Source organism: Ovis aries, chromosome 18 (genome assembly GCF_016772045.2).
Source record: "Ovis aries strain OAR_USU_Benz2616 breed Rambouillet chromosome 18, ARS-UI_Ramb_v3.0, whole genome shotgun sequence".
Taxonomy (NCBI): domain Eukaryota; kingdom Metazoa; phylum Chordata; class Mammalia; order Artiodactyla; family Bovidae; genus Ovis; species Ovis aries.
Window position 1 is genome coordinate 32,204,825 of NC_056071.1, and position 22,754 is coordinate 32,227,578.

The window sequence follows — 22,754 nt, forward strand, 5'->3', positions numbered from 1 at the left end:
TCTTTACCTTTAGAATACTGTCAAAGATTTGTCTCAGTGTGGCTATAACCATATGTATTAAATCATGCCTATCTTTAATTGTGATGTGTGTGGGGGGTGGTGGAAATGCTAGTTTGAGAAATGAGAGAGACAGCAAGAGAAATCCTTTTTCTAGACAAATTCCATAATTAGAAGCAACTTTGGCAACACTATGTAAAATACATTACCCTTTGCTTAAATTGATTTATATAGGTATTGGGAGGAGGTTTGGCTTGGTGTCTTAGAGTTCTGATGTTGGAGTCAGATAACCAAAGAACAAACCTCACTCAACTCTGCAAGTAAGAGCTATGTGACCTTCAGCAAATGACTAACCCTCTCTGCACTTTGGTCTCTGTCTATAAATGGAAATAATATTCTCACAGGATTATTGTAAGGATTAATAAAATAAGGCTTACAAGTTCTATAGCATGTGCCTTAAACATGGTAGTTCCATAAATCTTAGCCAGTATTGGTATTATTAATATTTTTATTAACGTTTGATCACCAGTAGCATTTCCAGCCAGTTTTAATACATGATAGTCCACTTTTATTACAAAGCATTGGTAATTAATTCTCCATTCCCATTCTTTTCTCCATTTCAACACTGATCAATTCTTATGAAGTTTCTCTCTGATCTCTATGATTGTGGCAGTTTTTCTCACAAATGGTTGGATGCTTTGAATGGCTTTTAGACTCAATTTAAGGACCAGTTTGCTAGCGTGTTGCTAAGAGAAAATGCGTCTAATTTGCCAAAACCAAATTAACTCATAATACACAAGGGGAAATGTTTAAGCAGCAAACAGTTGATAAAAATATAAACACTTTCATTCTCCTTATTCCATGTGGACTTGAACTTAATTATTGAACTTACATTCACATGTCCAGACAAAGCATATGCAATTAGCACAATTTAAAAAATCATACCATCTCCAAATTACCTAAATTGCTTATTCAACCAGCAGATGATACAAAATCTTTCCAACTAATTTAAACCAACAAGTCTACCCATCATGGGGTCTTTGGATGGCTTTTTTTTTTTTTTTAATCCATATCAAGTCTCATTAGGAACACTGGCCATATTTTGAAATAAATGCTAATATTGTAAGATATTTTATAATTCAATCTCTTTTGTATGCCAGTCACAGCAGATCTTTCATTTTCAATGTAACGTTATTCTCTATTGAGTCCTTAGGCAAAAGCTTGTCATTGAGCACATATGCGTGGGTGGGTGTGTTGTAAATACAATCAATTAATTGACACATTACAACTGAAGTGGCTTTGGTTGCTCCATCTTCAATATTCCAGAATTGCTCCTGTCATTGTCTTTATGTTGGAGATTTACAAGGTAAAGGTATTTGTTAGGTCAAACTTGGCAATTTATGGCCTCTACCTGGGGCCTTTCTTATATCCTAGTATCTGAGCTTGCCTTTTCAGCAGAGAACACATATAATCCCTAGAAGGACAAGGTCCCCCAGTTTCTTTTTCATGCTCTTGCAGTCATGGTTCTTTCTTTATAGAAGATGCCTTCTTTTGTGCAGACAGAAGGTCCCTCTTTTCCTGTGAAGTGCCCTGCAATGCAGGGGATGTGGGTTTGATTCCTGGGCAGGAACTAAGATCCCATGTGCCATGGAGCAACTAAGCCCCTCGCCATGACTAAGACCTGACAGTTAAATTTAAAAAAAAAGAAAAAAAATACTCCTTCAGAAAAATCCTCTAAAAGGAAAGTAGAGTTTAGAGAACTTATGTTAAAAAAAAGAAAAATCTGGGGCAAGGCAGCCATAGCAAGATGCCATCCATCCCCTTTCCTTTATGTACCAAAATGCATCACCCTGATACCCCAGAAGGAAATCCGAGGTTACCATCACCACCAGGGAATAGTAATTCAAACATTTACTGACTCAGGTAATCTTCAGAGATGTTAGCTTTAGTTGCGGATATTATTCAGGTGTCATGGCGGTGGTGGGGGTTGCATCCCAGACAGGAGATCAGGACGCTGAGGACCCTGCACCAGCTGCTACTTCCTCAAAGAAGCCCTGCCTCCTTTTTTCCTTTTGTATTAATGGACTTTCTCTAATGATCTTCAAGATGGTTCTCATTCCAGCTGATCTTTAAGAGATGCTGGGCGGTGGGGAGGGGGGCACTCCTTTCAAATCACCTTTCTGCAGACAGTTTTCTGATCTGATTCAAGGCCACATCCTGGGCATCTGGTTTCTGTAGCTCAAAGAATTACTGCTCCTGATAAATTGCTCTGAGTTCCAAGGCTACTGCTGTCATCCTGCATTCTCTGACCATTTTCCAGGTCCCCTCATACACACTTAGATTCTCTCTCTCTGTCTGTCTCTTCAACCCATTACACACCACTCCCACCCAAACAAGCTTTATGACAAAATGCACTGGAGCTAGCTAGCTAGCACAGCACCCAAAGCATTCAGTAGAGGCTCACAAATGTGCTTTGCATGAGAAGCTGTGGAGCTCTGCAGTGAGGGATGGAGGCAGGGCTCTCACCTCCACACATCTGTAGTTCTCACAGAGCAGGTGTCAAAACAGTGTCAGGCCTGGGGGCTGGAAATGTAGAGGACAGACATTTTAAACTGCTCAACACCAGTTCTTCAGCGAGAGGGAGTGAACAGTGAGTTCCCATATAGAGTGAGCACAACTACCTAATAGAGACAGTGTAGAAAAGAATCGAATCTCAGAGGGGGTAGTTGAATTAGTAAGTCTTCAGGGTCCCTTCCCATCCTGGGATTTTATGACATTCCTTGTGGAAGAAAAAGGGAAAAGGCAGGAAAGAAAAAAAAATCAGAAGAGAGAGGGGGAGAAAATGAAAGAATAAAATATAAAAAGAGACAGGAAGGAAGGCTGGAGGCTGGGGACAATTCTATGCATGGGCCAAATATTCAGATAGAAAGTTCAGAGTTCCTGAGAGGCTGGTGTCTCAATAGGCGGTGGGCAGAGTATCACAGCACCCTTCAGCACCCACCCATTCCTGTCCTGTGGGCCAAGCCTTTGGGCCTGGCCCTACCAAGGGGGCATGAGGCCCACCTGAGCAGTGTGTGTTCATTAGGAAGCTTGGCCTGGGACAAAGAAGGGCAGAACTCTCAGCAACTCTGCACAATCTCTTAGGGGCACACAGGATCTTAGGAGTTCTCCAGGAGGGTTCTCAATCCTTAGAACAGAGGGGACAAGAAGGAGCCCTTCACCCTCCGAGCCTGCCCTCCCACAATGAGAGGATTGTGTGGAATTGACATCGATAAGCACTCATCAGCCGGGCCTGTGTCCAAATGCAACCGTGTGGTTGGATTCATGAACCATAGAAATCGGGCCAGTCCCTGCCCCCTGCTCAAAAACAGCATTTGCAGGTAGAACAAAGCAGCCTGCTTCCTAAAAGATTATACTTCTGAGCTATGTCCCTGACAGTGGTGTGGACTACAGTGGCGGGGCTTAGGGTTGTGGCCCTCAGAGGGGAATCTTTCTCAGAGACAGCTTTACTGGCCTGGGAAGGGAAACTGGGCTCTGGCCCTGGGAAGTGTCCCAGCTGGGACAGGATGCTGGATGTCTGGACCTGGGCCTAGTCTCCAGACCGGCCTGATCCAGTTAGGAAGACCTGATACCCACAGAGAGGGTGAGGGATGAGATAGACTGGAAGCGAGAAGTAGGGAGCATAGGGATGGACTCTTCACCTGCCCCACTCTTTTCTATTCCTTTCCTCTTCCACCCTCCTTCCCACCCTGCGATCCCCCACCCCACCACCACGTGAGGAGGTGGGAGGACATTCAGCTGAAACACACCAGCCCAGTCCCAGCACTGTAAGCTGGACAGGAGTGTCACTTTTCATCCTTCTCTCCTGTTTCCCACCCAAGAAGCCCCATTTCTAGGACTAAAATCAGTATGCTTCCAGTCCTGAGGGTACACACCTCAGCCCACACCAACATCACATGCCCTACCAGGTGTCCATGCATCACTTCACTGAGCATCATCACTGCCACCACCAACACACACACACACACACACACACACACACACACACAGGGCTCCTGGGGTAAAGGTACCAGCTTGTTCTTTGCAGTTTTCCCCCTTTGCTGCTCTCCATCATTTGCCCACTCTGTCCTTTGCATGACTTGTGCCAGCTTTTGTGCACAAGTCTTGCCCCTCTACCTCCTCACACAACCCAAGCTGGTGCTGAGACACAGAGACTAGGCAGTCCTCACACACAAAGCCACAGCCCATTACAGTGACAGGGTCAACCCAGGGAGGACTGTGCACGCTCTCACACTCACACACACACTCTGGAGCTCCCCAAGAGTTCAGCCTGCAGAAAACCACCCCTCCCTCCCTGCTAACCCTCCTCACTCACTTGCAGCCTCCCCCATCCCACTTGGTCTCCCGGCTCCATCCTGGAGTTGGAGGCGCCCAGAGCAGGCACCCGGATGTAAACACCTAGAAAAAAAATCACAAAGCAGTCAAGCAAAAAAAAAAAAAAATCACACAAAAGACCCCAAAGGGAGGATCCCAGGGGTTCCTTCCTTCTAAGGTTTCCTCTTGCATCCCCTCCCTTTGTCCCCCCCCCCCCCCGCCCACCCCGACAAAGAGTCACCAAGCCCAGTTCAAATCGATTGTTTTATTGACTGTTTACATCATACAGACGCCTTTAGAAAAGGGCGCGGGCTCCAGGGGGCTATTCCACCCCGAGGCCTCACTTGTGCTGCGCTTCACCGACAGGTCTGGTCCCCGATGCCCCTAACCCCCCACCCCAACCCCTAGGCTTTTCTGCAAGAAGAACGAAAAAAAAAGACCACCGCCCCAGTTGCCGCGCCGCGTCCCCTCTCCCCACCCTCCCTCCCGCGCGCCTCCCAACACTATACTTGACACACTTTTACGGGACACAGACTTTTCTCCTACAGAGCACGCTCATCTAGGACTACAGCCGGGCAAACACTATTCTCAAAGGAGGGGCGGGGCGGGGAGGCGCGAGCATCCGTGACTTTTCTTCATCCGGACCTCGCCGCAGTCATGCGCAGGCTTTGTGCGAACTGGAGCACTAGTCCCTCACGGGAGACCTGATCCAGGAAGCCAGAGCAGGTTTCCTGGGCTCCCCGGCCCTTCTCGAGCTGAGGTCCAGGCCGCGAGCAGCAGCGGAAGCGGAGCTGTTGAGTCTCCGGAAACCCCAAGTCCCCCACAACGAAACTGGCCCGGGACCAAGGCCGCACCCTCCGCGGAAAAGGGGTGCGTGGTTCTCCGACACTTTAAGTTAGGGGAGAGGGCGAAAGAAGACGGATTCCCCCCAACCCAAGACACACACACACACACACACACACACACACACACAGTTTTCCCCAGAGGCAAAGAAGGGAGTGTTAGCACCAGACCCGGAGAGTCGCTGTCTTGGAACACAACGAAAATATGAAAATCGGAGTGCGGCGCTGAAATGCGCCCCAGGCACCCGGCTCGGCTCCAGCCGGTCCGAAGCGGAGAAGCGATGAAAGTACAGAAGCGTTTGGTTTCCAGTCAGGAGGGGGCTTTGAAACTAGAAACAGGATTGCCGCCGAATCCTGGCTGCTGGGATGCGCAGCCCCGGAAAGGGCAGAGTAGGGGGTTGAGGCGGGACGCCATAGCGCTCCACGCCAGGGACGTCTGCTGGGGGTCCTGGGCTGACCGCGAGCCACAGCATGACCATCAGATATTTCTAACGTCTTCTTCCATTTCCTTCGGCTTCCGAGCCCACAGTGAAGTGGGCTCCGGGGCGGGATTGCGCAGATAATTGGAGTGGGAATGGAGAGGCTTGGAGTTCGCCTCACGGTCAGCGGATGGTGTCTCACACAGGGCGGGTGGAGCGGGGGGGAACTGTGCTTGCATGGAGGGGAACTCAGCCCACAGGGACAACGACCGTCGTGGGTGGGACTGGTGAAATCGTCCCACTCCCCACTGGACGCTCCCAGTAGTCAGGGTAAGGGGGTGGAGTAAGTGAAGGTGGGGTTGGGGCATAAATCCTAACAGCCCTACGCCTCTGCTCCCAGATACCCGAGGTCGGGGACGGGGATGGGCTGCCATCTAGGCTGGGGGTTCAGCCCGCCGTCTGCCTGTAGTTGCCGTTAATCTCCTGGGCGATGTCGACCGCTTCGGCACCCAGGGGCAGCCGGTCACTGTACTCGGAGCCTGCCTCGAACTCCTCTTGGTTGGCCTTGGATTGGGACTCCACCAGCGAGCAAGCCGCCAGGCTCTCCTCTCTCTGCAGGTCCCCAGTGGGGTCCCCCTGCTCCGCGTCTTCGTCGAGGCCCTCCCCGGGGGCCTCTTCCGGCTCCTCCCCGCCCGCCTCGCCACCCGCTGGGTAGCTTTTCTCGGACTCGAGGTAGGAGGCGCGCGGGTCGAAGTCGGCGGCGATGCGCTTCTCCATGGGGTCGGGGGCCTGCGGCCTCAGGATAAGGCGGTAGGGCTTGCCCGGGTGTTTGGCCAGCAGATGGCAGCAGGCGGCGCCCAGCAGGGGCACGGTGGCCAGCACCAGGAGGAACACGCTCACCGCCACGATCACCAGCAGCGAGGGCAGCTCTTTCTTGGTGGCGAACACCACTTGCACGTGGCAGGCCTCGCCTGCCAGCGCCAGGCACACGGAGTAGTTGGTGCCGGGCCGCAGGCCGCGGAACCAGTAGGCGTTGACGCCCTCCTCGACACGCGACCACTGCACTGCTGCGCCGCCCCCCGCCGGGCACAGATAGAGCAGGCGTAGTGGCCGCCGCCCGGGTCGCCCTCCTCCCGCAGAGCCCCCGGGCCCCGGGCCCCAGCGAGCCGCCAGGGGTGTCAGCTGCACCCGCGCCTCCCGCTCCGCGACGTCCAGCGCGATGACGCCCAGCTCGAAAACGTGAGGCTTGAGCTCGGCGCTCTGGTTGAAGGCGTGGTTGGACACGTACCGCGAGAGGTCCCCGTGGCCACAGCGCTGCTCCTCCATCGGGTCGGCGGGGACCTGGTCTTCCACTTGTTCACCCTCACCTGCCTCCTCCGCCTCCTCCTGCTCCAGCCCTATCTCTGAATCCCCGAGTACGCTAACCAGGCCCCTGCCTTGGCCTTTGATTTTGCCTTCGGGCTTGGACGTTAGGACGCTGTTGCCCCGGGTTTTAGCTGTGGACTTACGCTCAGAGGTTGGAGCCTGCCCATCAGGGTCTCCCCCTGCGCCAGGAGCGTGCTTTGGGGGGCCGGCAGCTGCCACTGCCACGCGTACCGACGTGGAGTTGGCACCCAGCTCGTTGTGGGCACGGCAGGTGTAGACGCCTGCCTCCTTGGCACTCAGGAAGGGCACCAACAGGGAGCCATTGGTGAGGGCCACGAAGCGCGGGGTGGCTGGGGGAGCCGGCCAGGCGTGTACTGGAGTCGGGGTTGGGGCCTCTGTCTGCGTTGGCCCGTCCCCATCTCCTTCCCCCTCCCCTTCTTCCGCCCCGTCCCCGCCGTCCTCCCCGCTCAGGACCAGCGGGGCTAGCATTACGGTGCCACCTGGGATCTGAAGTTGCCATTGCAGGCGGGGCGTGGGGTGTCCTTCGGCGACGCAGTGTATCATGAGCGTCAGGCCGGAGGGCAGGGGGCTGCCCGGCGCCTCGGGCGGCGGCTCCACACTCAGATGCACACTGGGCGGTACACAGGACAGGGCAGGCAGACGGTGCACCGGCACGCCCTGCAGCGCAGGAGGCGAGGCGCACGCGATGGAGTCGGGCTCGGGTAAGGAGACCCGGGTGCTCGCGGCCCAGGCCTGCAGCCACACAAGACTGCAACTGCAGTGGAAGGGGTTGTGGTAGAGTTGCAGATGCGAAAGCGCACTTAGCGTGTCGAAGGTGCCAGGAGCCAGTGTGCGAAGCCGGTTGTTGTTGATGCGCAGGGAGCGCAGATCAGGCAGCGCACCGAGTGCGTCCCGGGGCAACGAGCCCAGGCGGTTGTGGTTCATCTTGAGCAGCTGTAGCGCACTCAGGTTACGAAGGTCGCTCCATGGGAAGCTGGATATAAGATTGTGGCTCAGGTCGAGGTTCTTGAGCTGGCTCAGCACGGCCAGCGAGCCCGGTTCCACCGTGCGCACCTCATTGTGCGCCAACCACAGCGAGGTGACCTGCGTGACGTCGGCGAAAGCCCCGCGCCGCAGTACGGTGATCTTGTTCGCCGACAGACTGAGCGTGGTCACGTTGGCCGGCAGTCCTTCTGGCACCTCGCGCAGCTCCTTGTAGGCGCAGTCGGCGAACTGGTGCGCGTACTTGTCCACGCAGGCGCACGGCTCTGGGCACGCTGCGGCCGCTCCTAGCAGCGCCCAAGCCAGACACAGGGCCCTCAAGGGTACCATCGCTGATCCTGCAGGTGGAAACGGGGGGGGGGTGAGGGGGTGGTAGACGTGGGGTGGGGGTAGGAGGATAGGCATGGGAGAGAGAGGAGGGAGGCGTGGGACCGAGATGGGTAGGGGGAGAATGTGACTCACCGAGCTCTAGCTTCCCTCCCCTGCCAAGCCTTGCCTCCTGTAAACCTGTCTAGGGCAGATCCCAGGGCTCTGGTAACTTTCTGCTCTGGGCCCAGAGTCTCTCTTAGGCATGAGTTGGAGCTCAATAAGTCTCCGGATTCAGTGGATGCTCCCTCTCAAGACTTCCTTTTCTAGCAGCCTCCAATCTCGGTGTTTTCTCTCTACCTATCCTGTCAGCCTCCACAGGTAGACCCTCCACAGGCTGGGCCGATACCCGGTCTGCCCTGAGCTTTGCATTGATCCCTGACTCTGTTTCTAACCCTAGGTTTAACTCAGTGAAAGGGATACATAGGCTATTTTTGTCCATGACCGTCTGTCCTCCCCTGAACTCTTTGTGGAACTGCACAGAACTCGCCCACAAACGCCCATACAGACGCTGGACAATACAACACAAGCCCAGGCACCTGCCATCAAACGGGGACTTCTGTTTAGGGGATTAGAGGGTCCCAACACATTTCATAGACAGACAAACACAAAGACACCCAGACACAGGCACCATATACTCTGGAGACCTCATTGTTCTCTGAACTGAACACAGCCTTTGTACAGCGTTCTCCAGCACCGGGCAAGGCACTTTCCTGCTCATTGTTGGAACTGACAGACATCGGGGCACAGGTCCTCACATGGGCGGACCCACATACCGGGACACAGGCGGGCACTTGCGTCTGTAGACAGCCCTCTGAGACTGAAATCCCAGCGGTTCAGCAAAAGGTGTGAGCTTGCTGCAGGTGGCAGGAAGATGGGATGGGGACGGGGAAGCAGGCTCACCAGGCCCCTCTCAGGCTGCAATCAAAGCTGCTTCCCCGGGGGCTGCAACTCCAGGGAGGGGAAACCGTCAGGGCAGCTCGGTCAACCTTCCTTCTCCAAGCTGGGACCAAGAGCAATGGAGGGATGTCACTAAAGATTCTCACTTCCCCCTCAGGACCTCCCATGGGGTGAGGGGGTGTTCCTGGCCAGTGGGGTTAAGGCGCCTGTCACTAGCTAATCAAGTAGAAGGTTCAAGATTTGGCCTCTCTTCTGTAGCCCAGATGCCTGACAACGACCCCCCCCCCCCCGCAAAAAAATATTCTTATCCCCAGTCACAACAAATGCACCTACAAACAGAATCCCGGCTTCCACTTAGGGCTCCTGACAGGTTGGCAAGAGCCCCTCCCACACTCTGGTCTTTAGAACCGGCATCCCCACTCCCTCTTGTTCCCGAGGGAAGGCCCCTCCCCTCTGCTCCCCGCTGTCTCCTGCTTGGGCGAGCCAGCAGGGTCTGGCACCCTGGACGGACTCTATCCCTTCCAGGGCCAGGGTGTGCAGTGGTCTCCGAGGCTTACCGGCTGCTCTCCACCTCTCCGTGCGCTGCCGTCGGGTTGCAACCCCCTCTCCAGACTGGATGTCGCGGAGCCAGGACGACAGCCCAAGAGCGCTCCCCACATCTGTTGCTGCGACTGTGGGGGAAGATGGTAGAGAGGCAGAGAAAGGGACCGGTAAGTTGTGGATTCCCCTGACCCTGAGGTCCCGCTTCAGTTTTCTCTTTCGCATCTGTCTCCCCGCACCTCTCATCGGCTGCAGATTGAAGAGTCCTCCCTGGCTGCGGGGCTTTGCGCAGCCTCTCCCACCTCCCGCATCGTCTACATTTGTTAAAGCCGTAGAGATTCTTCCCCTGGTCACAAAGAGGCGCCCCCACGCCCACCGCCCTAGACTTGGCTCTTTCTAGTTCACCGCACTCCCCAAACCCACATTTCCCCTACCTCTACACATCTGCAGGCATGATCACTATTCTTAATTATGCAGCCTCCTCCCCCCGTTCAAACATGTTGGCACAGACACAGACCCTCACACCGTCCACACAGTTGCTCCTCAATATTAGAATTACCCATCATCATGTAATAATCGCGCCAGTGTGTTGAGCTCTCGCTACGTTCACGCACATTTTCACTCGCCGGTGAGTGTTCACACCCGGGACACTCACCATTCCCCTCCGCCTGCACGCACACACATTCATGCGCACTCACCCTCACGCCCGAGTCCCGCCAGGGCCCGTTAGCTTTGCTGCTAATTGAATGCGAGCCTCTTTTACGCCCCGCAACACGTGAGACAAATCATCTTTGAGGAATTGGGGGAAGGAAAGGCGCACGCCTGAAGTGGGGGAGGCGTGTCTTTGCCTTAAAACTCTTTCTGCAAAGGCAGGCGGTGGTGCCGACGGACCTCGCCCGGGACTGTCTGAGCCGCGCGCCGCCCGGCTCGCGCGGACCCTTCCTTCCCGCACCCTCGCTGCTAACCGCCTCCTCCCCGAAGCCACGTTCAACACGATGCATAATTGATAGTGTTAGCAGAGCGCCTCACCCTCCCTGCTATTTTTGCCTGGATCCGGGCAGCTACAAGCCCCTGTCTTCCCCGCCCCCTCCCCACCCCCAACAGCCCAACCCGTAGACTAGAACGCACCGCCCTACTGGGCGCGCGGAGAAGCGACGCTCCCCTCCCCAGCCCACCACCGCCCCATCCCAGCCTCCTCAGCTGGACTGCGTACGTCTTGTCTTTTGTGGCTAACCCAGCGCTTGAAGCCCACCGCCCAGCGTATGGGACCGTGCGTATCGCCGAGTGTGGCAGGGCGCGTGGGTACCAGCCTGCGCTCCCACGAACCCCAGCGCCTCGCCCTCTGGTCTTGCTAGCTTGGGGCTCCGAGGCTGCAGCAGACGGTGGGATGGAGAGGCATGGTTACAAAACGTCTGCTCCTTTTGAGCACTGTGCGTTGGGGATGTAAAGCTTGAGCATCTCTCTCCCTCCTCCGCCCCCACCAACGTCTTCACGGTCTAACCAGCAAACACACCATCAGCCACCCCACCCCCCCAACACACACACACACTATCCCTGACAGCCTCCGCAGCCCCGATACCGCCCTACTGTCTCACACCCTCACACAACAGTCGGCCTCAGCAGACTCGAATATATGCTCTTCCTGTCTCTGGCGAAACTCCGACATTTCTTCTAGCGACAAGAAACTGGAGGCTCAGGGATGTCCATGCATTTGTATAGATCTCGACTTCTGTTCCCCCCGTGCCCGTGACAGCCCTGGAGACAGAGTTGCTGACCAGCATCGGAAAGGGGGTTGCAGGCTGTGAACATGCAGAGCCCCGTTCCTCGGTTTCCCGTAGACACTGAGCACTCTGGGGGCTCTTGGCCCCTGAGCCCTCACTCCGGCCAAGGTGGTCTCTGGAGGTGGGTCGGTTTGGGGCTTCTGAGATCAATCTTCTTATTTGAATTCGAGCATTTTAATGAGCTGAGTAGGTGGGGGAGAGCGACGGGTGAGGAGGGCTGCATCTAAAGAGATCACCCCACCAGGGTTTCCGAGGAGGCTTTGTAAATTAAATATGAACAGACTGCTCCATGCATACTCCGCATCCTTTCCTCTCGCCTATTCCTGCGGTCGCTACAGGCAGCCCTGATGGGACCAGCGCATCTCATTAACCCAGAATTCAGAACCCTGAACTTCACTCCACTTGCCTGTGTCTGTAACCCCTACAGACGCCTCCGGGGAAGGCGATGGGGGCACCCAGAGGGAGAAGGTGTCTTCGAGGAGGGAGGAGGGGTAAGGGGCAGCAGGAGCAGGTCCCTAGTTCAGGAGTGAGTGGGGGGTGGTGGCTGGCTAGGTGGGGGAATGGCGCCGGCCAGCAGGCCTGGCACAGCTTCTTTGTCTGCACAGCAAGGGAGGTTTCCTGGATGTACAGTCTGAGCGTCTTGGGAATCTTGAAGGGCAATTTCAGGAGCCTTGGTCGAATAAGAGGGATCTGGGGAGACGGGGCCCTGCAGCCAGGTTGGAGAATAGAGTCCTGGATGGGGGGTCCTGGAGACTTTCTTTGGCAGGGGGAGGGGTGCCTGGCTTAAAGGCAGTGACCTAGACTCAGGCTTGGAAGCAGGTGACTTGTGGACCAGTTTTCACTCCCTCCCCCCGTTTTGGTTCTTTTTGCCTTGGGCTAGGAAGCTTAAGGGGAGGCAGGGATGGAGTAACTCGGAAGGGTTGAGGACTGAAAGATAGAAGCCGGGGAATGGAAGGAAAAATGACCTCTCTCTCTTTCCGCAGAAGAACTTCCCTCTACCGCGGGGACTCGCCCCACCTGGGGACCTCTGGGGCCCGCGAGCCAAGAAAGACCCCCTTCCTTGTTCTTTTGCCAGGGATGCAGAAGCCAGGGGAATTTGGCAGGGAGACAGGGCTCCAGGCGCCTGGAGGGGGGCTAAGGGCGCAGTAGCCACCCAGGAGAGGGAGTCAATTCCCGCGGACCCTCGCAGCTCCCACCCACTCTCCTGCAAGCGCTTTTGTTCCCCGAGCCTGCCTTGGGAGAAAAGACAACCCTTACCCCCGCCTTGAACCCTGAAGAGTTCAGTGCCCGCCCGGGCAGGGCTGGCGCCCGAGTCGCCCCGGGGCAGAGTCCGCCGAGGTCTCGGTTGGGAGCTACGATTCCAGACTCAGCCTCCGAGCTCCTCTTGGAGAAGGCTGTGCGTATCTCCACCGGCGCCGCCAGGCGCGCAGGAGCCAGCCTCTCTAATGTTGGTAATGTGGATGATGGTACAGTTACTGAAGGGCTGGAGAACCGGGAGCGAAGATACCACCCCCACCTCCGCCTACGTCTTTTACGGTTAAAGAAACAGACACTTAATTAGGTGCGTGGAAATAGGGGAGAGAAGCGGTACAAGTTTCCAAGACGCCAGCGTGAACGGCCCAGGTTTGAAATCTGCAGAATCTAGGCTAAGGTTTTTGGACCAGGCTGCGGTGCCGACCCTAGATAACCCAGAGAGGGTAACTCGAGCTCTGGGCAGCTTTTTGTGGACTTTTAACTGTGACCTTGCCGACCCTCACGGTTCCGAGGGTAGGGTGACTTGAGACCCCCTGGATCCCGGCACTAAGCTACCCGGATTCTGTCTATTCAAAGCTCGAGCCCAGCCCTGGTTCGCGCGCGCCCCCTGCTGGAAACCGCCTGCCAGGCTCAGAGGCGCGGGGCAGCGGCTGGGGTACCTTGGGCCGGGAGGTTCTGAGGCTCGAACCTGGGCCGGGACCGAAGCCTGCGCGGCTCCCGGTTCTGCATCCCGCGGTGCGACATTCCGAAGTGGGACATGCTAACCCAAGCACCAAAGCTTTCGTCCCCATGCCCACCACTCAGTGGACGTCCCAGGAATCCACAGCCTCTTCACCCGCCCCCTCGCCCCCCCCCCCCCGCACAACACAGGCACAGTCCCCACTTTGCACCCCGCTGTTTCCCACGCCCAGGGCACAATTGGCACCCTCTGGATATTCGGTGAGCAACGAAGAAGTTTAGTTCTCCTGGGATGAAGCCACCCTGTACTCCTCCCCTACCTTCCCTGTGCAGGCTAAGTGCTTTCTCTTTGAGTCCAGTACCCAGGCTTAGACTGGAGAAGAGAATGGCAACCCACTCCAGTACCCTTGCCTGGAAAAATCCCAAGGATGGAGGAGCCTGGTAGGCTACAGTCCATGGGTCGCAAAGAGTCGGACACGACTTAACAACTAACACACACACACGCCTAGAAGGCCAACCTTAGGTCTTCTGATTTTGCCAGACCTATAAAATGCCTGTATCTGAAAAAGAAAATCTCTCTCAGGCTCTAAGAAGGAAATAGAAAACTGCAGAGTTGGAAGTAGTAGACGTTTGATGGAATTTTTGGGACATATAACACTGTGCAGACCATTCCACCGCAACTGCACGCAGAGGTGAACACGCCCTTGTATTTATTTACTGCCTTCCTAAAGAAAAGCTCAATGCTTTTTAAAGGAAAAGAACAAAAATCCAAACTTCCATAATGGGCAGTGTCCAATCAAAACTTACTGTACATGTAAAGAAGGTGGATATAGGACCCATAACTAAGAGAAAAAAATAAGTCAACAGAAATAGAAACCACAGAGATGATGGAATTAGCAGACAATGACTTGGAAATCATGCCCTTGTATTTAATGTGACAGGCAGGCGATTTAATGAAAGAACAAGGGTCTCTGAGAGTAAGAAAGACAGAACCCAGAAGGGCATCAAGTATCTGCAGCGTAGCAGCCTATTCAGGAGACCCTTCCCACTTGCCCTCCAGCCAAAATCTCTTAAACACACAGCTTCCCACCTTTCAGCTTCTGTAGTCCTTGCTTATAAAGTCACACCACCACCACCCCCAGCCTGTCCCCAACCTTGGCTCAGATGATAAAGAATCTGCTGGTAATGCAGGAGACCTGGGTTTAATCTCCCTGACCTGCGTCAGGAAGATCCCCTGGAGAATGCATGGCAACCCACTCCAGTATTCTTGCCTGGAGAGTTCCATGGACAGAGAAGCCTGGTGGGCTACAGTCCTTGGGGTCCAACAAAGAGTTGGACACAACTGAGCGACTAACACGCTTCAGTCCCAACTTGCATCTCTCCTTCTCCTCATACACACTCTACATAGTGGTTAGGAGGGAAGGTGCTATCATCTGACTTCACCATGTATGTACTGTGTGACCTTGGCCAAGTTACTTAACCTCTCTGTGTGGAGTGGGGGGAGTGGAGTGGAGGGTATAAATAAGAATAACTTTTTATTGGGTTGCTGTGAGGATTAAATGAGTCAATGCATGCAAAACACTGGCACTTAGGTGGTGCTCAGAAATGAGCTATTCCTCCCCTCCCAACAATAGCTAGAATGAATATCATTATTATCCTATAGCACTGGGTACAGGGATGATGAGATGTGCCACTGAGCATGCTCCTATATGCTTGTGTACTTCTCTCCAATAGGAAGAAGGGCCTTGGCCCTCCCCCCAAAATCTCTCTTCACTCCTCCTGTACCTCCCACACACCATGGCATAGGTAAAAATCAGAATTGCTATTATTATTATTTGTAAAATCTTCTAATCTCAGATGCTTAAACCCAGGTTCTCATATTTGCAGCTGTCACCAGCATGCCTGTTTGGGAACAGAGACCTGCAGCTGCAGGCTTGGAGAAAGGTTTTTAATTAAAACCACAATCTGTTTAAGTATTTATTGGGCTCTGTGACTTTAATTATTTTCTAGGGAAAAACAGAAAAATCCACATTTGCATATGGGAAGACTGTTGATTTCAGAGGAAAGTAGCAACCTGTGGCAGTTTGCTGGAGGCAACTGGGAGGAATTTCCTGAATGGTTCAAATGAAGCTCGACATTATTAATAAGCTGGAATCCAGTTCATGACCTTCCTCCCAGTGCTTTCATGAAATTAGCTTAACTTGCTGGCAAGGCGCTTTATTGCCATCAAAATTAACGACAGCTTTTCCAGTGGCATCTCATGTAATTATCTGAGTCTGTGCTTGTCTCACCAAAGATAGGAAACTCCCACCTGGAAGACACAACACGCCTGCCTGGGCAACATGCTTAGCTATTCTACCTAGTCCAGACATGACTGGAACCCCCAGAGCTGGAGTCCTGGGCAGCCAGTCTCTCCGTGGCAGGGGGAAGCAGGGGCAGGGAGGCCAGGGAATAATTTATGATGCTTCCATCTGCAGACAACAGAATGCCCATCTTCAGTTCAGTTCCATTCAGTTCAGTTGCTCAGTCATGTCTGACTCTTTGCGACTCCATGAATTGCAGCATGCCAGGCCTCCCTGGCCATCACCATCTCCCGGAGTTCACTCAAACTCACACCCATCGAGTCGGTGATGCCATCCAGCCATCTCATCCTCTGTCGTCCCCTTCTCCTCCTGCCCCCAATCCCTCCCAGCATCAGAATCTTTTCCAATGAGTCAACTCTTCACATGAGGTGGCCAAAGTACTGGAGTTTCAGCTTCAGCATCATTCCCTCCAAAGAACACCCAGGACTGATCTCCTTTAGAATGGATTGGTTGGATCTTCTTGCAGTCCAAGGGACTCTCAAGAGTCTTCTCCAACACCACAGTTCAAAAGCATCAATTCTTCGGCACTCAGCTTTCTTCACAGTCCAACTCTCACATCCATATGTGACTACTGGAAAAACCATAGCCTTGACTAGATGGACCTTTGTTGGCAAAGTAATGTCTCTGCTTTTGAATATGCTATCTAGGTTGGTCATAACTTTCCTTTCAAGGAGTAAGCGTCTTTTAATTTCATGGCTGCAATCACCATCTGCAGTGATTTTGGAGCCCCCCAAAATAAAGTCTGACACTGTTTCCACTGTTTCCCCATCTATTTCCCATGAAGTGATGGGACCAGATGCCATGATCTTCGTTTTCTGAATGTGGAGCTTTAAGCCAACTTTTTCACTCTCCTCTTTCACTTTCATCAAGAGGCTTTTTAGTTCCTCTTCACTTTCTGCCACAAGCGTGGTGTCATCTGCGTATCTGCCCATCTTAAAGTGTGTTAAACTATTACGTGCATCATCTCACAAACAGGAAGCAGGTCTGGCTTCAGGGCTGGCTGATTCAGTAGTTCAATGACGTTGGCAGGCTTGGGTTCTTCTGTCTCTTCTCCCATTCTCCACAGGGCTTCAACTTGAGCCTCATGTCCCTCAGCGTCATTGGAGGGCTTTGGCAGAAGCTGGGGTAACATGCTTATCAGTAGCAGGCCCCGGAAGAGAGAGACTGGAGATATTGCCTCTCCTTAGGTCTTATGGACACATATTGGCTTAGGACTCTCCATCTTTGAGCCAGTCACTGGCAAAGGGGATAGGATTGATTGGCTTAGAGTAATCATCTAGTCCTGAAATAGATGTTGAGGAGTCAGTCCCAAGATTCACTACAAGCAAGAAATCTCCTTTCAATGGAAGTTGGGGAATTACATGATCAGAGTAATCTAACATTGTGTTAAAATGAATTGAGGTTGACATAATTATGATGAACCAAAGTAGATACCTTTTATCTGGAAATAAGACCAGATTATGTCCACAGATTGTGACCAGGGTCAAGGCTCAACCTGTGACCAGGATCAGGGAGCTCTCTTGAGCAGGCATACAGACTAGAGGATTCTCTGCTTTCATAGAATTCTTGAAAGGATAAAAATCTGTTCTTGGAAATGCCAGCGCTGGATCCAAAGCTATTTTGGGAGCCGTGGAAGTTTCAGTCGTTAGTTGGGTATTTATGAACAGGAGATGTTTCTGAATTCAAAGACTGTTCCTATATGACTTCACATCCTGAACATGTCACTGGGTCCCATGGCAGGGGAGAGAGGCATTTTACTGTCGAGGTGGAAAACAGGAGGAAGAATTCTGCTGGTCTTGTGAAGAACGCGGAGGTGGCACAAAGGTGCCAGCTTCACAGATTTGCTGTGTGATCTCAAGCAGCTCCTCGGCCTCTCTCATTCTAAGCCTCTACCGTTGGGAAGGTAGAAGAATGGGCTAGAAGAGCTCGGAGGCCCTTCCAGGGCCACTGTCTGGGGTGCTGCTGCTTAAGAAGCAAGCTTGCAGGTTGAATTGAGGCCTCTAGGGGGCGTCTGCCAGGGCTTCCTGCAGGAGAGGCTCTTCATAAAGTCTGGGGACCACCTCTTGCCCTCCTCCTTCATGCCCCCAGACAGGTTTTTTGTTCCTCTCCCACCACACTGCAGCCCACCTCATCTCTTGAGGCCATCAGCATCCCTGCGCCCAAGAGCTCACCCTTCCCCAGAGTGCTTGCTGTCCACAACTCTGTAGGCAGGGGGATTCCTGCTACAAAACACTTCCTGAAGGTCCTTCACATGGTAGGAGTCTGGGGGCAGAGGGCGTGATATGATTAGAGATTAAATCCAATCAGTGAATATTTCAAGAGCATGGCAGGTAGGCTCAGGAAGAAAGGCCAAGGTTGCTAGGGACTCCCTGGCTGGTGGGGTGGGGTTGGGAGTTGGGATGCAGAAGGGATTCCAACTCTTCCAGCAGCTGAGGCCACTCCTCTCTGTTCTGGGGCCCTCAGCTCTCTCTTGCCTGGCGTTATCAGAGGACTTGGAGAGAAGATCTCAATAAATATGTTGTCAGAGACTCTCTGCCCCCCCCCCCAACCCAGTGTGGTCTCTGGCAGAGCCCACAAGGGCAAGCAAGGCCCAGGGAACCTCTGCCACCTCCATCCCTCAGACTCAAAGCTCCTGGAGGGTCACCCAGGGTCTCTGCATCTGCTGTCCCCATCAAAGCCCATGGGGGTCATGTGGCAGCATGGACTAAATTGAATTTCCTCCTGGGAATCTTAAGTCTCCTGTGGCCAGCAGGCTTTTCATTTGTTTCTGAATATGGTTTCCTAGAGAGCAGAATGGAGACAGGGATTCGCACCCCAGTGATCCATTAAGGAAATGCCTCAGCAGAAACCAGCAAGGGACAGGGGAGGCAGGAGAGGAAAGGGAGGAAGCCAAGCCAGGGTGTGATTTCAGGCAGGCTTAGCCCAATCCCAGGAAGCTCTAGGCATAATCACACCTCAGAGTTTGCCCTGATTTAGGGAGAGGAGCTTGGCTTCCACAGACACGGATAGTCACAAGGGGCTGCCCCTGGGGTTGGAAGCTTCCAGGCATTTCCCTCTCTGTGCCTGTAGGCAATCAGTTTCAGCAGCTGAAGGGCAGGCCTTGGAAGAAAGTTGCAGGTGTGAGCTGTCAGAAGTAAAGCGCACAGAAGCCGGGACTCTCCTGGTGGTCCAGTGGTTAAGAATCTGCCTTCCAATGCAAGGGACGCAGGTTCAATTCCTGGTCTGGGAACCAAGATTCCATGTGCCAAGGAGCAACTAAGCCCATGCACCACAACTACTGAACCCATGAGCTCTGGAAAGAAGCCTGCACCACAACCTAGAGCCCACCTCCACCTGCTGCAGAGACCCAACACTGCGCCCCCCGCCAAATAAGAGCACACAGAAGCAGAGGGATGGCAAGCAGAGACAGGTTTGCTACATCGTTCATTCCACAAATATTAATTGAGTCTCTCCACCTCTGGTAGCTCAGCTGGTAAAGAATCTGCCTGCAATGCCGGAGACCGGGGTTCAGTCCCTGGGTTGGGAGGATCCCCTGGAGAAGGGCACGGCAACCCACTCCAGTATTCTTCAACCCACTTCAGTATTCTTGTCTGGAGAATCCCTTTGGACAGAGATGCTTGGTGGGCTACAGTCCATGGGGTGGGGTGGGGTGGGGGGTGTCACAAAGAGCCAGACACAACTGAGCGACTATGCAGAGGCCCCCACCCTGCTACCAGGTGCCTTGCTTGGCCTGGGCGAGCTGTGAACCAGGCAGACGCTGTCTCTGCCCTAATAGAGCTTATGGGCAAGTACCTCCCAGCATGATCAGATCTCCTGTGTGTATGAGCCAGCTTCCGGAAGGCAAGCATCCCTTGGACAGGCTCCAACAGGTCACCTGGGCCAAAGTCAGAAGGACTCTCTGGAGCCTGCACCTGCCTGAGATGAAGGACAGATAGGGAGCTGTCTGGATTTGCAGAGCATCAGGGCTCAGGCTCTGGAGGTCCTCTCTCCCTACCTCTCCACTTTACAGAAGAGAAGTCAGGCCAAGACGGAGGTCACAGAGCAGGCAGGGCTGGGAGATGCCCCCGGGAGGCAGCTTCTCTGAGATGCCCTCCCAGGGCAGTCTGGTCAAGGGCAGGCTGAGCTCAGTGGCCATCCCTGACCTTGCTGGTTAGGAAGTCCTCGAGACTCTCAGTAGGTGTGGCCTCTCTGACGGCAGAGGGCGGGTGTTTCTGGATTGGGATAGGTGCTCCGACTTCTTTCTCGTATTAGTCCCCTGCCGTTCTCCTCTGGACCCTGTGGTCATCAGCAGCAGAGCCATGCCCATGTCTGAGCCAGACTGAGGTTGTGCCCTGGATTGAAATAGCCCTGATTACAGCCCTCATCCCGGCAGCCGGCTGGGCCAGAGGTTTGGAGAAAGGAGAGCTCTCCTCAGTGGGTCTTGGCCTGATGCAGAGGGGCCTCCAATCTGTAGCCAGGCAAGTCCAGTTCTAATGGCCACCCCTTGGTGACCACCAGGTAGAGCTCAGCATAAGGGGATCCAGAACAGGAGACTGGGGGTGGGGGGCTGTACCTGCTTTTCCACCGACTTCCTCTGAGCCTTTTGGAGAAGCTTCTCTCTGTTCTTGGATTCAGTTTCCCCTCCTGAGCCTTGGGGCTAACCATCCCTCCCCAGCCACCGGCCCCAGCTGGAACAGTGGCTAGGATCCATCACATTCTTTTTTGTCAGGCCTGTCCCTACCAAATTCATCCCCAGAAGGGACAGCCCCTTCCCTGCCCTCCAGCCCCCACCCCACAGTTCTCTGCGATGCCTTCTCTGAAGTTCCCCAAATAGGGTTTCCTGCTGCCAGCAAAACCAGGGTGGACAGGCTGGGAAGCGTGAACCAATACAGCGATGCCTCAGCCTGTCTCCGGAGCCCTTATCTCCAGACCCAGCTGGGAACTTGATGTATTTATTAGCTTCTCCCAGGACCTCCTCTGTCCAACCCACATCTTTGTTGGTACTACGTGAAAGTGACCTTCCTGCAGAGGGCTGTGTCTGGTAGCCAGGTAGGGGCCAGGGTCAGGGGGAAGCTGTAGTAAATCCATCCAGCCTGCAGCCTGCAGGGTGACCCCATCGGGGTAGAGGAGAAGGTGGAGGAGGCTTGAAGAGATTCGGACAGAGGTACTAGTCAAAGGAGCTGGGGACAGAGTTGCCCAAATCCTAATGAACTGGAACCAGAAGAGAGAGGAGGGGGAGAGAGGGAGGTTAAGGGGAGGGGGAGGGGAGGGCAAGAGAGAGGAGTATTATAGACCAATCGCTTTCTGGGAGTCAACCCAGTGCCTTATCCTTTGTGGCACTGGATGTATAGTTATTTTTTACTGAGTATTGCTACGTCTGACAGAGAAGGCAATGGCACCCCACTCCAGTACTCTTGCCTGGAAAATCCCGTGGACGGAGGAGCCTGGTGGGCTGCAGTCCATGGGGTTGTGAAGAGTCGGACACGACTGAGCGACTTCACTTTCACTTTTCACTTTCATGCATTAGAGAAGGAAATGGCAACCCACTCCAGTGTTCTTGCCTGGAGAATCCCAAGGACGGGGGAGCCGGGTGGGCTACAGTCCATGGGATTGCAGGAGTCGGACATGACTGAGTGACTAACACTTTCACTTTTCAATTCACAAAGTTAATGCTCTATGTATTTCATCTGATCCCCACAATTTTCTAAGTATGTATTATCACCTCCAATTTGCATCTGAGACCTCAGAGGCTAAGTTGGTGTTCAAGGTCACTCAGCAGAGCTGGGGTTTGAACCAGGTCTCTCCAAAGCCCACATCCTAACTACTACTCATCATCTCCCGCACAACCCCCCCAAGCAGACTTGACTAGGGCACCACCACCGTGGGCCCAGGGCCACCCACCCCCTGCCTTCTCCTTGGTTGGTCTGCTTTACCCTACAATCAGTCCACTGTGGTGTCGGCCAGGCCTGCATGGCTGGAGAACTCCAGGAGAAAGTCAGCCCTCGGATAAACCCTACCCCCAGGCCCTCTGCGTTTTGTCTGCACAAAGAATGCAATTTTAGGCAATCAGACACGAGACACTGGATTTTGCAATATTTCCGGTCACAATTGTTTGGCTGGATAGCTTTGTGGAAATTTTCTGTGGTTTGCTATCTAGCTTTTGTAATCTGCTTAGCTATCAACTTTGGGATATTTATAATATTTATCAATTGACTTCAGCATAGTCCAGGCAGCTGGTCTTGAAAGAATTCTTCTGGGCTGAGTATAAGGAAGTTCCTTGAGCCAAGAATGAAGGAATTTTTTCCCTCTGTTGGCAGCAAATGCGTTCTGTAGGAGTGGGTAGAGATTTTCAAACTTTGGGTTTTGTTTTTTGAGAGGGGGAGTCAGTTGAAATTCTAGATCTATTTCTGCTTTATTCAGGTCCAAAAGCTTTGGAGCTGACACCTGGATTCCAAGACGAAATAAATAATGTTGCGGCCCCATCCCTCCTAGCCCCAGGCTCAGCCTGAATCTGGGTCTGAGTCCAGGACTAAGGCCACCCCAGGGAAACGTATCCTCAGAGACCTCTGCCCGCATTCCCTCCCATCTCCCTGCAGCCTAGACTCACCTCATCCCCACTGTGAACCAAGCCACGTGGAGGGGCTGACACCAATCATGACTTCTTGACTTGCATGATAACTAGAGATAGGGCCTTACCCTAAATCATGAGTTCTCAACAGGGGCCATATTGCCCCAGAGAGGATGAAAATTGGTTCAAGGTAGAGCGGGCACTAACACTTTAGATATTCCAATGGTTTCTGACCTTCCAAAGGACCACAGAACATACACAGATATATAGGACATTTGTGTAAGGAAGAAGTAAAATGATCTCTATTTGCAGATGACATAATATTG

At 53.5% G+C, this 22,754-nt stretch overlaps 1 protein-coding gene across 10 annotated transcripts; it reads right to left on the reverse strand.

Annotated features, from left to right (window-relative positions):
- Nucleotides 1–4,621: 4,621 nt before the first annotated feature.
- Nucleotides 4,622–13,063, reverse strand: ISLR2 (immunoglobulin superfamily containing leucine rich repeat 2). 10 transcript variants are annotated; one of them, XM_042235264.2, is made up of 4 exons: nt 10,504–10,598; nt 9,823–9,936; nt 9,269–9,368; nt 4,622–8,337 (listed from the first exon to the last, which is right to left on the reverse strand). In XM_042235264.2, exon 4 carries the CDS (start codon nt 8,327–8,329, stop codon nt 6,080–6,082), a length of 2,250 nt encoding a protein of 749 aa, XP_042091198.1. In that variant the 5' UTR covers nt 8,330–8,337; nt 9,269–9,368; nt 9,823–9,936; nt 10,504–10,598; the 3' UTR covers nt 4,622–6,079. The 10 variants fall into 10 exon arrangements, with proteins under 10 accessions (XP_042091198.1, XP_027813007.1, XP_060257420.1 ...); XM_027957206.2 differs by lacking the exons at nt 9,269–9,368; nt 10,504–10,598 and adding an exon at nt 12,844–13,063; XM_060401437.1 differs by lacking the exons at nt 9,269–9,368; nt 10,504–10,598 and adding an exon at nt 11,040–11,237.
- Nucleotides 13,064–22,754: the final 9,691 nt, after the last annotated feature.